This window comes from Elaeis guineensis, chromosome 2, assembly GCF_000442705.2.
Source record: "Elaeis guineensis isolate ETL-2024a chromosome 2, EG11, whole genome shotgun sequence".
Taxonomy (NCBI): Eukaryota; Viridiplantae; Streptophyta; class Magnoliopsida; order Arecales; family Arecaceae; genus Elaeis; species Elaeis guineensis.
The window spans coordinates 93,755,560-93,772,558 of record NC_025994.2 but is presented as its reverse complement, the minus strand read 5'-3'; the positions used below and the strand labels follow the sequence as shown (position 1 = coordinate 93,772,558).

At 38.7% G+C, this 16,999-nt stretch overlaps 1 protein-coding gene across 1 annotated transcript; it reads left to right on the top strand.

The window, feature by feature from the left end:
• Nucleotides 1-7,884: 7,884 nt before the first annotated feature.
• On the top strand, nucleotides 7,885-16,627 carry LOC105050614 (switch 2). Its single transcript, XM_010930698.4, has 8 exons — nucleotides 7,885-8,365; nucleotides 10,164-10,270; nucleotides 10,387-11,314; nucleotides 11,390-11,637; nucleotides 13,888-14,014; nucleotides 14,087-14,362; nucleotides 14,468-14,720; nucleotides 16,090-16,627. Exons 1-8 carry the CDS (start codon nucleotides 7,949-7,951, stop codon nucleotides 16,401-16,403), a joined length of 2,670 nt encoding a protein of 889 aa, XP_010929000.1. The 5' UTR covers nucleotides 7,885-7,948; the 3' UTR covers nucleotides 16,404-16,627.
• The last annotated feature ends 372 nt before the right edge of the window (nucleotides 16,628-16,999 follow it).

The window sequence follows — 16,999 nt, the reverse complement described above, 5'->3', positions numbered from 1 at the left end:
TTTGTGCAAAAGATACAAACCCGTCGGGTTTGACCAGGCGCTTTTTTTTTTTTTTCTCTCTTTTTGATCGTTCAGGATCACACAATTCTAGAATGGATACATTCGATAGAGTCAGCAAACCGCATGTTTTAGGTCCATGGGATGGAAGATTAGCATATGTGTCCCATCTGGACACTCGGCCAGGGAGGATGCCATCACCTTGCTATTTACCTCTCGATGGACATGAACCTCCTAAATATTTTCAAAACTACTGATTGCTCTCCAGATGTCTTTGAGAAGTAGACGGGCCCCCGATGAGGAGATAGCCTCGAAATCCATCTGCTTGCTATAGCGGAATCCCCCACTAGGATGATGCACTTGGCTGGAAGAACATTTACGACAACCCTCATTCCCTCCCAAGCTCCTCTCAACTCTGCACGTGGAATTACGATCTCATAGAGATGACACCCTCCGATCCCAATGAGTGCGCAGTTTTAAAATAACATGATTAAATATTGTAACAACTTTCTTATATGTGTCATTATTGTGTGCCTGTTCTGATCGTATGCTATGTGCATGCTTATTTGTTTGGATGTGATCTTTCATTTTGATTAAAACTTTTTATTATTTATATGATCAGATTTAATTTTTTTTTGGATTTGTTTGGATTATCCAATAGGATTTGACTGATGTTCTTGCTAACTTTGCAGATTGGGCAGACTATTTGAGCATGATCAATATAATGCTAGCACTCTCCAAGTGTGAATCATGTGGAAGGAGGGAGGGAAAAAAAAAAAAAAAAGAGGCCTCTATAGATTTTTTTTTTTTTTTTTCTTTGGCTATAATAAGAGGAAAAAGAAGAAGAAGAAGAAGGAGAAGATAAAACCCACCTACCTAACCCCTACCACATTGTCCCACCATCCATTATATTACAGAAAAAGGATGACCAAGCCGCCTTGTAACAAATATCCAGACGGCAACCAAAAACCTGCACTGCGTCTTCCATTACATCCATCAGCCACAGATCCTGAGATCCCTCCAACCATTGAGATATAAGCAAGGAAAGCTTTATGACGCAGCCCCTCAATTGGTCTACACACCCATCTGTCCAGCCGAAAGGGTCACTCGTGTGCTGTGTCTGCCAAGAAAGATAGTTCCTGTAGCCTCTGTTTTGTGTTTGGAATTTTCCATCAGCAAGTGAAGTAGAACTACATAGGTCCTAATCATATATCCATTCTTTGTCTTCAGGCTTCAGCCTCCCTTGGGTCAGTCAACATGAGGTACTACTGGCATGCTGCCATTTTGCCTTCTGCACTGACTAAAATCAAGTGTTTTAGATCAGATTGTTTATAAGAGATATCTGAATCTTGCTCATAACGTAACATGTTCTTTTTTCTCCACAATTTCCACCACTGAAGTTTAACTCATTGGACTTGTCTGACTATATAAATTTTCGGCTATGTATGTACCAAGTTAAGTTATAAATACCTAAAGTTTTTCAATTTTGCCCACTGCAGTGAAATGTTGTTTTATGTGGTCCTAGAAAACGAGAAGTCACTGGAGTTGATATTCGTGAGAAACAAAAAGGATGTTCCTTTGAGCTGGACCTTCCTCACCCAGAATACCAGATGCTCACAGAAAGGTTCATGTGCATCCGCTTAGGAATGACAGAAGGTATAGAAAGAGTCGGGTACTTCAGACAAGAAATTATTAATTGTGCATTTCAAGTTTTATTCAGCTTTCTTTTTTTTTTTTTAATTAACGTCTGTAACCCTTTTCTTTTTCAGAGAAAAAGAATGTCACCCAGTTAAATTTTTAAAGTTCGAGCTGCCAGCAAAGTTAACGGATGGATGACAAACATGTAATAAGGCTTCAAATTTTTTGTCATCTACAATATTAAAAGTCAGTTTTGCTGCTAATTACCTTCCTTATGGTACTCTCTGAAATATGTACGACTAATTTCTAATGGACATCTTATTATATGGGAATATTCTTAGTCTGTAGAGAATTCCAATCTAGGCTGACGTTTTGCGAAATCTTACTTGGTAATATAAAAAGGTTTATTATCTTATGAACAGAAAGTTTTGGTGCTTCCTACATGTTAGGAAGAGTTTCATTTCTCAAATGCTGTCTTCATATTCTCAGCTGTTTGCAGGTACTATTTCCACTTCTTCTATTCTCTCTCTCTCTATCTCATTCCTTTTTTCCAACTTCTTCTTCTATTTCCAGTTCATTTGGCAGTTGTCATTCCTGCAATGGTGCATGGAATCTTATTTGTTTAACTAAGAAGTCACATACATTACTTTGCAGCTTGATAGCACTTCAATCATATGCCCGGTATTTTTTACGGAGTTCCGTGGAAGGATCCATGAGTTATCATTTCAACTCTTTTGACTATTTATTTTTGAAAGGTCTGCGTAAATGTACTATTTATTCCCGAATATTGATACACTATAAATTTGCATTTTGTCTGTTATGAGTTGAAGTTCTTTGATCATCGTGATTGCCATGGAAGTCTTCGTGTTGACAAGCTGAATATAATAAACTGGCTTTCCTTTCTTAAGAAACGCATAGAATTTTCTTTGCTGTTGAAACTTGAAAGTGTGAAAGCAAGTGCTAAAATGATGAAATTTATGTACGTGCTGTAAATCCACTGTGTGGGTATACCGTGAAGGGTAAATCACATGCCTTTTTTTCACGAGCTGATTAATATATGAGAGTTGGATTCAATCCAAAAAAAAAAAAGATAGAGTTGGAAAGTGCAATAATTTACAGTATTAGAGTAGTTGTACTGAACTGAAATAGTGATGCAGCTGTAATGACGATGAAGTGAAACTCTTGTCCTTTTGTCTAAGCCCATTTAGGGATAGCACTCTTGCTATCACAGTACAGAGCTGCATTTTTCGACTGCTTGACAGATAGGTATAAATTTTAGTGACAAAGCCAACTAATCTTAATCCCACTGTAAACAAAACTACCACATACTCAATTTTAGTTTTAAATTGAGATGCAACATCTTGTTGTGATCCTTTCATCCTGAGATATAAGTATGCATACATCATGTAAAAATCAGTAATTAATTGCTGCTGCTTTTTTTATCATGATTTAATCTATGTTTGCACAGCAGTGTAACTTTTGTCCGGAGAAGGATCTTAACCTTAATTTTTCCGAGTTTTCGCTGAAATAGAAATTTTTCTGGACAGGCTTGAGCTGAAACCAACATCTGGCTACGAGTTACAGCGAGATCTGGACAGTTTCAGCTAAAGCTGACAAGATCCTTCCAGTTTCAATTGTTTTAGTGGCTTAATCTATTTTGGTCAAAACTGATGATGGATGGATGCTATATTTGTGTTGGTCTTTTGGTGTCATTCTCGGATCACTTCTTTGTTTCTCTTTTGACTATAGAGTAGTAGATGACAAGAATGGTGTGGCTATTTGATGTGGCATTGAGTTCAAACACCTAATGATTCACTTTTCCAAGCTAAATGCTTTAGCATTTAGATTTTTCATCTATGCATCTAACCAATCATGTTTTTAAATGAATGCTTCATTTTTTGAGCATTCTTTTTTGTTGCCAATACAGATAAAGCTCTCTGACTACCGTTTTCTTTAAAAAGGAGCTCTCCAATCATATGAGAGGCATGTAAATAGCCACAGCCACCTACCTGCAGCTTGGAGTTAACTTCTGAAACATTTATTACGTCTGGTGCATCTCTGTTCTAGTTTGTCTCCACATAGCAATTCAAGCAGCTAAATTGGAGTTCAAAAATATCTCATGTTAGGTGGAAGACCACTATTTATGTATTTGGAGAATCTTCTTCTTCTTCTTCTTCTTCTTGGAGTGATTTTTGTATGTGGAGCATCAAGACCAGGGAACTAATATCTGAAGAAAATTTCCCAGACTTTGTTCTTCCAGCTAGTTCCTGGCCACAAAGTGGAAATATCTCTGGTGGGCCTCACCCAACCAGTCAAGTTTCTGGCTTGGAGTGTTCACGTGAGCTTTTTATTGACTACTCTTCCCTGCAGCGGTTCAAGGATCACTAAAATCATATTTTCTATTTCATTTGGTTTCTCACAACCGTAATCAAGGGTCAAATGTGGATGGACATAGATATTTTTTTTTTAATTCAAAAAATTAATTATGAATTTATCATTCAGATATGCTCGTACTATTCAATGTTCATTTTAAAATTAGTTACTTATGGGAACTTTATATCACATATCTATGAAATGTTAATTGTCATGTGAAACATTTTGAATCAAAATGTGAATGAAACAAAGACCTCTTCATTCTTTTAGCAAGAGTAAAAAGCCTAAAATAAATAAATGGGGCATCCCAACTCCACTTTCTATGTGGAGACCGCGTACGGAGTTTTTGGTGCCATAAGCTAATCCATAATTTGGTGGCATAAGGATCACATGATGAGATAATTTATGTGCATGGCACTTGATTTATCCCTAAGTATAATAGACACATCTTGGAATAGCTAACCAAAGAAAGGTAACGTTCTTGATGCATGAATATTGGAGCCATTTGTTGGAGAAAATGTAGAAAGTTAGGCGAAGTTATCTTGCATCCTCTGAAGCTCTTGTTCCACCTATTCCCTCTTCATCTCCTGCCAGCAGATCAGATCTGTCCTCTCCAAAGTTCAGGTCTGGTATGGGTTAAGTGTTCTGTAAGTATTGAGCTCAAATGGCACTGTTGTGCTATGTAGTGTCTGTATGTATCCAAATTTGCTTTGATGCTGGCCACCTGCTTTCAAATTTAAATTTGAGGCTGCAATCTAATTACGTTTAAGTCATTGTGTTATGTAGTGTATGTTGTATCATTTTCGTTCTGTTGGGGGATACCCACCGGCCGACCGACCGACTATCGGAGGGCCCGACCGACTGGAGGGCCCGACCGACCGAAAAGCCCAACCGACTGGACGGCCCGACCGCCCCCGTTGGACGACTCTGACTGGCCGAAAGGCCGACCGATCGTCGGTCGGCCGACTAACGGGATCCATCAGCGACTAATAACCGTCCATCCAACGGCCCATCGCCGACTGGGGGTATGTCGGGCGTATCCATCCCGACCGACCGAACTCCGAGGTTCGATGGCCGACTTACATGACGCTCGCCGACCAATGGAGGGGCCCGACACCACTTCGCTGGCTACCGACGTTGGGTCGGTCGGCTCCTCCAATCGCCGTACAGCCGCCAGACGTTGTCAGCTCTGACACGGACATGCGGCACAGTTACCTAGGGGCATTGTCCCGCCCGGGGCCGGGTCAACCCTGGCGATTAGACGGCTACACGGCGACATGACGTTTTCACGGCGGCTCTGACAGTCTACAGTGAGTTGACAGTTCCTCACTTGTCCGCGCCATTAATGACGGCGCCATACTGTGCTCCACTATATAAACCGGGGAAGGCAACAGTGCAAGGGATCGATCCGCCCGTCTCTCCCACATACGCAGGCTCGCTCCTCTCTCTCTCTCCCTCTCTCCTTCTCAGAGCTCTCTGTCTGCATTTCACTGTTGCCCAGTCACCTCTCTGACTTGACCGTCGGAGGGTCCCCGCCGGAGCCGCCTCCGGTCAGTGCGGACTTCCTTTTGCAGGTGCACGCTTCCCGGCGATCGAGCGATGAGGCGATTGGCCGCAACACGTTCCATCCTCCAGGAACGAGCATTTGGTGTGTTGGAACAATTGGAAGTAACAATGGAAATGCTTTCTCTGGCCATGCAAGTTCAGACCGACACACACTATTTCCATGCCCTATAGCAACCATTTTAAATCTTGATGACAAGCTCGTGCATTCCATTAGAGATGAGATTGTCGAGTAGCAAATCACTTGGGCGTTCTAATGTGGTTCATTCCCCTTTGACTTTGCATTTGAAGTTGCAGATACAAATTATCATAATACCATTCTCCTTCTTTCTTAAGAGCATAGTATTTTTTTTTTTTTTTTTAATTAGGTATGGACTTCTAACATAAAAAAAGATAGCCCATGATAGGATTTGAAAAGAGTTAGATGTTTGTAACATTGTTTCTGCATGTGAAATGACTCTTTCCATGTTTCGAACCTATGACACATGGGACACAATACATCATTTTATCTTTTTGTCAAGGATCAGCATTTCTATAGATGTTTAACATCTTGACAAAAAATACTAACTTAAAAAGAATTACATAATCAAAGCAAAAATGACCCTTAAATATATTTTCAGTTAAAACCACTTTACAATTATGCAAGGTATCCAATGAAAAACCATTAGAATCATATGCAAATATTGAGTATGGATATGGGTTCATGAACCCCATAGGTTATGATCTTTAAAGCTATCCAAGTAATTTAGATATTTTTTTTACACTGACCTCATAATACGTAGAGTTGGTCTTAAAATTTGGTTAGGTGCTATTTACTATATACGTGAAATTATATATTTGGCCCTATAGTCACTAAGCCTTTTTAGAAGAAAAAGAAATAATAAAATAAATGAACCAACACATCATTTTGGAAAAAATTGAAATGTTAGAATAATGAACAAAAGCGAGTAGATATGATGAGACAACAAAGTTTATGAGAGTTACATTAATTTAACATTTTTTTTTTTTGACGATGTAATTCTTAAAGTTTCCAAAGGTAAATTTTCTTAATAGATTTTTCTTCATTTTGAGGACTATTTGGGTAAGTTCTATGACATTCAATGGGATCTAGAAAGATAGATTGAAGAGCGGAAAGGAAGGGAGAGAGTGTGAGATGGGAGGGAGAGCCACCAATGCCTATCTCATAAGAGAAATTATTAGTTAGAACTGTTCTATCATGTGTATTTTATACCATGCAATAAAAAGTTACTGTATCAATCAAAAAAATAATTTTTTTATTTAAATTAACAAAAGTCCGTTACAATAAATTTTTTCTCTCCAAAACTTTCAAATCAAGCTTGGATAATCATGCCCTTTTTTCAATAATAAATAATATGATAATTTTTCAATAGATAATACAAGGTATATATATATGGTAGAATGGCTCTAATTAATAATTTTTTATCCCCATATAAGGCTCTTTTTTTATGTGGGAGGAAGTTATTTTCTAAAAAAAAAAATTCTTCCCACAAATCAAAGAGTCCTTAGTGTTCTCACACTCTCTACTTTTTTTAAAAAATAATTAATTTTTCATGACTTGTGTAACAGTTGAAATGCCAAAATAATAGTTGAAATAGTATGTAAAAGATGCCATGAATTCAAACTTTTTCAATTTCCACAGAATCCTCATTAAATTCCTCTTTATAGCTTTTTTTTTTTTTTTTTTTTTTTTTGCAGAATGAAACAAAATAAATTGAAACAATTTCATGAGGAAGACATGTAAGTACTTAATTTATGCATTTGTTTCTGAAATGTATTTTATATACAAAATCTTTAGTAACAGTGCTGTGCATATGCGTGCGTTAGATATATAAAAGTTAATCCAAGATGTATAGATATTAGCTAATACAAAAATTTTCAAGGTAACTATGTGCCTTAATTGCAAAGAAAGGCAAGAATTGAAAAAAACTGTAATGATAGTTAATTTTTTGAGAGATCAATAACAAATTAATAAGACAAGAAAATAAGTTTATATCTCCGATATGTTAGTATGTATTGGCTGGATACAGCAGTCAAAATTATATTTATACATGTCAGCAGGGAGTGTTCCTCAGGTGCATGCACCATGTGCAAGTGAACCAAGGCAAATCTCGAAACATGTGCACGGTGGAGAGCGCGCAATCGGAAATCGGTGAAATATAAGAGTAGCGTGGCGTGTTATTCACCGTGGGATTTGCGCGGTCCAATTGCACCTGGTGCATGCAATACGGAGGCGTTCCCCAGGCAATACGGAGGCCGAACGAACCGCCTTATGGTGGCTGATATTGAAAGCCGGGCCTCCTAATTCCTGAACACCAAGAGAGCGAGAGAGAGGAAACCCGCCCTCTCCCTCCTCCGGATGTGGTTGAGCCGCCTGAAGGAGACGCTCCGCCCCTGCTCCAACGTTTCGTCCTCCACCGCCACCGCCACCGCCACCGCCACCGCCACCGCTTCTTCTTCTCCTTCCAATTCGGATCCCTCATCCCAGGCCCCTCTTACTTTGAGGAAGCCCCCAAAGTCCTCCCTGTCCCAACAACTCCAGCGCCTCGAATTCCCCTCCGCCGAACGCCCGCTTTTGCGAGACGTCGTCCAAGAAAAAGAAACCAGAAAAAGAGGAGGAGGAGGAGAGGAGGAGGAAGATGGGGATGGAGAGAGCTCCCCTCTCCCCGCTCTCTTTAATCGAGAGACGCTTCTTCCCCAGCCTTTCACTTCGGAGGTCAGAGGGCCCTACGAGCCTCTGGTCCTCTCCGCTTCCGGCGAAACCCCCGTCATTCAGGTACTTCTTGCTCCTTTTTCCCACTCTCTCTGTCTTCAATTGCTCGCTGTTTCTTTTCCCCCCTTGTCGCTGTTCAAGATTCTTGAATAGATGTATCCAAGAACAGTTTGTGATACCGAGACGCAAACGATGCTAGCGTTTTCAGAGATTAAGATGGAGTTTCATAAGTCAAATCTTGCCATCTTCCTCTTCATCCAATTTCCTTCCGAGTTTAGGAGGAATTTTGCCAAGAATTTAGCGTTCAAGTTAACGTGAAGTCGACAGCCGGTTATATAATAAAGAACTTGGGTGGTTATGATGAGGGATGTGGATTGGCGGTCTGGACAAACTAACAATTAGTGCTTTGTGAAGGAACTAGCCATCACTAATTATAATTCAATTACTCATGCTGGACGCAACCGTTCTTGGACTTTCGGATGCGACTCTTTCTTTATGGGTGGAATAATCCTCCGCTGGTGTTTCATCCCATAAATCCTCCTTGATCAGTCCCATTTTTTTAAAGAAAATTATGGTATTTGAGTCCTAAGAGTTCAAATTGTGATACATACTCCTTGACTGAAGGAGGGTTAAATCCATAGTTGCATGGTTGTCTATGCTCCATAACAGGCTGGAGTTAAACATCCGAATTTCAATTTGTGTTCACCTCTTTTCGTGTGTTACAAATCTCAGATCATTAATCATACTTTTAGTAAAACAAAAAAGGCTTCCTTTTCGACTCTTTCACTCAAATACATTTATTGGTGTTCTGTAGATGGAAACAAACCTTCTCACGAAAGCCAAAACCTTGCTCAGAGAGGTAGCAATCTTATTGTTCAAACTGATAAGCTCTCAGATTCAATTACTTTTTCAGTCCTATTTATCATGGGTTATGTGTAGTGGAGTTATATGTAGGGACAACCTGGATTTTATCAGAGACGAGTTTATTTCATCCTTGGTTTTAACCAATTTCAATTATGGAATGAAAAGATACATTTGGTGTCAATTGTTGAAAACTTAAAGCAACCTAGTCTTCTGGTCCACCTTTACATTGAATGAAGCACAATGCCTGCCAATTTTATGTATTCAGCCCGCACCTCCTGCTGGCATAAGGCAACATCAGTTTATTTGTGTTGCCTTATTTGGGCATTGTCATCTTGCTTCCATGCATTGGTGTCAATGCTTAACAGTGTCAGCCTCAACCATGGTAACCAACAAAACAAGATTCAATGCTAACAAGTATTTTTTGAATATATTGAGAACATGATTTCGTGAGCATTGATGCCTTTTTTTGTTCCTTGGTATGACATCAACCAACATTGTATCTCTTTATGTTGTTGTAGTCCTTATATGAGATTCTTCAATGGTACATCATCAATCAAACCTATGCTTTAATTCTTTAACATGTTGACAACAATTTATGTCACTTTTAGTGCAAATTTTTGTTTGACTTCAAAGTGTTAGAACTAGGTTGATGCATAGAGAACGCATAATGTTATTTTCTAATTGTTTTTGACTGATCAGAACTTGTCATGTGGCAAGAACATAATCCACATGTCAGGACAACAGGGTCAAGTCTTTTAGGTAATCTTGTTCACTCATCATTCAGTGACTCTACCATACTGCTATAGTGCTAGAGAAATTCTGTTATGCAGTATGATTTTGCCAAAATGCATTCAAGATTCCAGTAGGAACCTTGTTTAGTTTGGGAGTCCAGTCTTAGTAGTAAGGTTATGATTTCTCATCGAGGAACCTTTTTGCACATTGTTTGCTAGTATATTTTTCACATTGAAAACCAGTAAGGTCTAACTCTTCCTTGCAGGTTCCTGCATCCATCAGTTGTAGACTTCTTGAACATCAAAAAGATGGCGTGAGGTTTCTATATAGTCTGTACAAGAACAACCATGGTGGTGTACTTGGAGATGATATGTAAGCCTTTTTCATTAGTATTGTATAGTCACTCTTATTTTTGTTGTCATAGACACAATGCTGGTGATTGATCTTATCATTTACTGACTTTGACTTTTTATTTTACCTTGAATTAGGGGTTTGGGGAAAACCATCCAGGCTATTGCTTTTCTGGCTGCTGTGCTTGGAAAGGATGCTGAACATGGGGACCGTCAGTTGGACAAGAAGGATCATATGATCAAGAAGGGACCTGTACTGATTGTCTGTCCCACTTCTGTTATTCAAAACTGGGAAAATGAGTTTTCTGAGTGGGGAGACTTTAGTGTTGTTGTTTATCATGGACCTAATCGTGAATTGATTCTTGAGAAACTTGAAACTCGAGGAGCTGAGATACTTATAACTAGTTTTGACACTTTCAGAATTCATGATAAAACTTTGTCTGAGATTCCCTGGGACATTGTCATTGTTGATGAAGCGCACCGTCTGAAGAATGAAAAGTCTCAATTATATAAAGCATGCTTAGGAATAAAAACCAGAAAAAGGCTTGGTCTTACTGGAACCATAATGCAGAACAAGATTTTGGAGTTATTTAATCTGTTTGATTGGGTTGCACCCGGGTCCTTGGGAACTCGGGAACATTTTCGAGATTTCTATGATGAACCCTTAAAGCATGGTCAGAGGTTAAGTGCTCCTGAAAAGTTTGTTCAAGTTGCTGATGAGCGCAAGCAGCATCTTGTTGCAGTTTTGCGGAAATATTTGTTAAGGAGGACCAAGGAGGAGACTATTGGGCATCTTATGCTAGGGAAAGAAGATAATGTGGTTTTTTGTGCAATGAGTGAGTTGCAAAAGCGTGTTTACAAGAGGATGCTGGAACAGCCTGATTTCCAATGTCTCATAAACAAGGATCTTCCTTGTAGCTGTGGGAGTCCTTTAACTCAGGTTGAATGCTGCAAGAGGATAGTACCTAATGGTATTATTTGGTCTTATCTTCACAGGGACAACCTTGAGGGCTGCGACTCATGCCCTTTCTGCCTTGTTCTTCCTTGTCTCATTAAACTTCAGCAGGTATTTTGTATATTTCACCATCTTCCCCCTTTCTTATGCTTTGTAGCTATAAACTTGTATATGTTTTCCTTGCAGATCAGTAATCATCTGGAGCTTATAAAGCCTAACCCTAAGGATGAGGTGGAGAAACAGAAGAAGGATTCTGAGCTAGCATCTGCTGTGTTTGGTGCTGATGTCGACTTGGTTGGTGGTAGTGCACAAATTGAAAATTTTATGGGGCTTAGTGATGTAGAACATTGTGGGAAAATGCGAGCATTGGAGAAGCTATTATTGTCATGGACTTCTCATGGTGACAAGATTCTTCTGTTCAGCTACTCTGTCAGGTATAGTTCATCCTTAAGGTTATTCTAACCTTTATATATATGAAGGGCCTGTTTGAGAAATCCAGCAGGATTGGGCTGGATTTTCTATTGGATTCATAGAATGGGCAGTCTATTTGCATAGAGCGGGCAATCTATTTGCATAGATTCCCTACAAACACATACCGGCCTCAGCCTGAATCTTGTGGGAGTATCTCCATGGATCTTTTTTTTTTTCTTCCTCCGGTCCAACAAACTCACAGATGGGCTTTGAGAAGAATATGGGCTGGAAAGGCCAACAAGCCTGATTCCTGTAGGAAATCCAGCCTAATCTTGATGGATTTCCCAAACAGGCCCTAATGGTATTCCAATTACTTGGTTTTTTACTCATTTTGCTTTTGTTTAGTAACTCATTGTTTGTGGCTTACCAGTTATCGAATATAGGATTTTGCCACTATCATTTAAAATATCTTCTTGGAGGTTTACTAGTTCTGAAAACGAACTGGATCGAAACTTCTTATGGAGCTATAGGAAGATCAAAATTTTCAAGATCTGCAGGCTTAGAACCTAGATGAGAAGGTTTTTTGGTTGAATATTATTCCTGTGGTTCCTCAGCATATTTCTTCCACATACACTTTTGTGGTTAGAAGAAATGGAGAAAGAAGAGGCACAATAATAGTTATGGGCGAAGCAATGGAAGCAACGGGACATAAGTCAACTTACAAGCTGCATTATTTGAGTTGATTAGATGAACGGCAAACAAGATTTAAAGAAGTTCATGTTGGCACACAGCATATTCATAGTTTATAATAGTATCATACATATTTTTCTAAGTCTGAGAGCACCCTTATCTCATTTGTCATCTCTAGATCTAGAATCTATAAAAAGCTAGAGATGGTGAATATTTTGAGAGGAAATCCTGACAATTGTGAATTCTGAAACTAACACTTTCTATGATGTTAAATGTCAAAAGCATTGATGGTATTTATTTAGTTAAGTAGCATCCTGTCAGGAAAGCACCAATTTGGTGGGGTTTGTCTATAATATGAGGAACTTCCATATTGTGACAATGTTGTCTTTCCACCCCTATAGCAATAATATTAGATGAAAAGATCATGAGCTATTCATTAACTTCTTTATTTTAAGAGTGATTCACATGAAAAATTTGAGAGCGATCATTAATCAAGAATAAGTTAGTCATATGGGAGTAACCATTAACAGAATATGATGAAATGATATAGAATTGAACACTATAATGTCAAGTTCTCAAATTAATGATCTTTAATATATTTCAGAATTAATCCGAGTTTTGCAACTGATGAATTTCCACCTCAGATATTAACCAAATGGAACATCACTGTGAAGTTCTGCCTTGGATAAAAGGGTACACCAATGATGATATACTAAATTTCAGGATTGAATCTGAGTTTTGCAACTGAAGATAATGTAGAAACTTAACTTGGCCAACAAGTGATATGAGGCAACAGTACCATTGTAGAGGGAAAAGGTGGAATGACATCTGGCACCAATGGCCTCTGAATGTAACTTAGTCCTTCCACGTCACAACCTCCACCAGATATCCTCCTTGTAAGATCCGGAGACATTATGTTAAGAAGGTGGTTATAGAGCAGCTAACTGACTTGGTTCACTTGAGGAAGTTCAGCAAAACAAAATGTGAATTGCAAGGAAAAAATGTGCTGCACTAGTTTCATCGATCTGTGACAGACATCACAAAAACAAGTGGAACCGTGTGCGAGTAAAATATATCCACAAGAAGGAATATATTTGACCCATTTATTATGTAATCTGATAATTTGAGTCTATGACCCAAAATGTGTTCATAATAACCAAGATAAAAATATTTCAGGTGGTCAAACTTGGAACTTGATTTTCTAGTTTTTTTTTTTTTCACGTTTGAAAGAGAATGAAAAAGCAAGAAGGAAAGAAAAACCTCTGCAAGATTTTATCTGTCATGTTGTTCACTATTGTCACCATATGATGCCATCAACTAGGGTTGAGAAGAAACTTTATTTCTGATGTCATTTATATAGATAGCTCATGCAGTGTTAGGCTAACATACAGCTATCATCTAATTGTAGTATGTCTTTTGTTCAAGATAAGCCAGGTTTGTATCATGGTCTGGTGTATTCTGTCATTTTCTCAAATGGTTAAGTCATTATCTTGTATAGTTTGTGACGATTTGCAGATGTGCATGTGGATTTTTCCTTGTTTATTTGTGTATATTTTACAATTTAAGTTGATGGTCGTTAGCAGGATGCTGGACATACTGGAGAAGTTTCTTATACGAAGAGGCTATTGCTTTTCCAGACTTGATGGTTCAACTCCAATGAGCTTACGCCAGTCACTTGTTGATGAATTTAATAGAAGTCCAAGTAAACAGGTAACTTTATTTAAATAGTGAATTTGTCTATGCATTCCATCAACTGATGGATTCTTCTCCATTTTGTTACAGGTATTTCTTATATCTACAAGGGCTGGTGGTCTAGGTCTGAATCTGGTCAGTGCTAATCGTGTGGTAATCTTTGACCCAAATTGGAATCCTGCGCAAGACTTGCAGGCACAGGATAGGTCATTTCGTTATGGCCAGAAGCGCCATGTTGTAGTATTTCGTCTTCTTGCAGCTGGTTCACTTGAAGAACTTGTATATTCTCGCCAAGTATATAAACAGCAGCTTTCAAATATAGCTGTTTCAGGGAAAATGGAGAAGCGCTATTTTGAAGGTGTGCAGGTATTGATTGCTCAACTTGCTTCTACATCACTTTTTCAATTATTTAATTACATAATTCTAAGCATTATTTTTTTTTTTCTTTCCACTTCTTTTGCTTCGTTACAGGACTGCAAGGAATTTCAGGGTGAACTATTTGGAATCTGCAATCTGTTCAGTGACCTTTCTGATAAGCTTTTTACGAGTGAGATCATTGAAATGCATGAGAAACAAGGAAAGGATCCTACAACTCAGACCAATCTAAACAGTCCAAAGATTAATGATGATTCTTCTTTTGAGGGAGTGGACGAAGTACCAGTCTCAGGCAAGTTTTCGGAGGCTGCAAGTCATGTGCAAAACATAACAAAGCTTGATGACCTGGGTAAGCCCATGATTTACAATGTCTAAACCTTTCATATTTACTAAGCAACGTATAATCTAATGAATATTCTTTTTTTGGCATATTGATTGGTTTTTATCCTCCAATAGGAATGCACATCTGGGTTGATTATGGTTTTTTTTTTTTTGAGGTGGTTTATTAATATTATTATTTTTTAACAGGGGATTGGGGGATGTTGTGTGTGTGTGTGTTGTTGTCGGGGGGGGGGGGGGGGGGGGGGGGTGGTGGTGTGCACCAAGTTGGGCCAGGCCAAAGGTGGTATCAAGCTTCACCAACAGGCACCTATCTCTGGCTCAGCCCTGCCTGTAGTCAACCCAACTTGTGTGGCCCAATCTCAGCTCAATGAGCTACAAGTGAGATTGAGCTGAAATCAGGCTCGCCAAGTTAGCTTTGGAACCTTTTTTTTCTTTCCTGGTAACATGTCAAAGATGTACAAGGAATTCTCTCATCACCATCTTCAGTGATGATCATATAATATGAAAATTGCTTCAGCAATTTATATGTAGCATGTAATTAGGGAAATGATCTGTAAGATAACTGCTAATATTTGCGTATATTATAGAGAAGATGTAGAATTGTACTTGTGCTATATATGCATGATGCACATGCATTTTGTAAATTGGGCTAGGCCAGGCTGATCTATGAGGCTTGCAAACCAACTGGCCTAAGATTCTAAGTTGGGGTGAGGAATTCACAATGCAGGCTTATCTCAGTCCATGAAGATATTGGCCCAACCTGCTTAAAATGCTGGCTTGGTCCAGCAAGTGTGGTTGGCCCAGCCCAATGTGACATCCTCCTGTCAAATTTTTCACAATCTTTACATAAATTTAGATTTGCTCTTAAAAGCAAGGTGGATTTGATGGGTATACAATACCCGTTTTGATGGACCTGAGTTGTAACTCAAAACTAGTTCTCTGTTTTAGATTTATATGTGAAAAACTCTTGGTACTTGGAAAGTGTAAATTCCTAAGCAGTCTTAAAGAGACAAGTTAAATTACTATTGAGATGTTGTGTTGAAGGTTTTACCTATTTAGGGGAATAATAACATTTACCTCCTTGCCTGGTGCTGTCTATATGGCCACTTGTAATGAAGTAACTTGCCTTAGAATTTGACTGCAAATGTTGAATCAAAAAACAAAGATACTTCTATTAATATTTATGCTATCACACATTGTATTTCTAAAATTCTGTCATTCCAAGCAATTAGGATTTTTGATCAGGTTCGTCCAGTATCATTTTACTTTGCTCTTTTCTTTATTAAGTCTGCCAGTGCTGTTAGACTAATTTGAACCTGTTAGCAATAATTTAGCTGGAAGAGATAAAATAAAATAAAGTCAATTAATTTTCACAGGCATATTATATGTTCATCGTAACGGAGATGTTGTCAACATGGGGCCGGAACTTCAAGGAAAAAATGATGCGGCAATTACACACAAAAACAATACCATGAAGACTTTAATCAATAAGACAGATAAATGCTCGGTCACAAGAGATATCTCCAAGAATGGAAAACCTGCTTCCAGGGAGCAGAAAAGAAAGGAATTTAGATGCATTGCCCAGTATATGGGTATGGAGGAGCTTGAATTTAGCAAGTGGCTGCTATCTGCATCACATTGGGAGCGGAATGAAATGCTACAGAACTACAAGAAGAAGAAGAAACGGTGAGTGCTGAAAGACGGGAAATCTATGCAAATACCGGGCAGGGCCTTTGTTAATAATAGATAGTTCTTTCTTTTTGTCAAGAAATGAATAAATATTGGTCCTGGCCATGTACAGTAAATCGGCGTATGCCTTGGGTCTTCTTGATAGGTTTTTCAACAGGATCCTGCATTCTCGTCGAGGAAAAGAGAGGTCTTGCAACATGGAACATCTTGTTCCTTCCCTGCTTATTGCTTTGTATTATGTGTTCTCTGTAGATGTAGTTGGTTTTTTCATCTCCTTATAGATTAGTTAAACCATATTCTTTGCTGTAGAACAGATTACTGTGATCTCGTATAAGCTCTCTGATTACAGATCTTCCACTCATTTTGTGAGAAAACTAGCGCTTCACATGTTTCATTCTAGCATTTGAACGGATTCGCTAGCTAAATGTTTTTGCCCATTGTCTAGTCGTTTGTAAATTGTGAGATCTAGAGAAATATTTAGCCTGGATACAATAGTAGTGGTGGTTTGCTGGTGCATATGGAGGCAGCGAAACAACAGAATCTTTACGCTTGAAGCCCACGACTGCGGACCCTTTTTCTTTCTGCAGAGCTGGATGT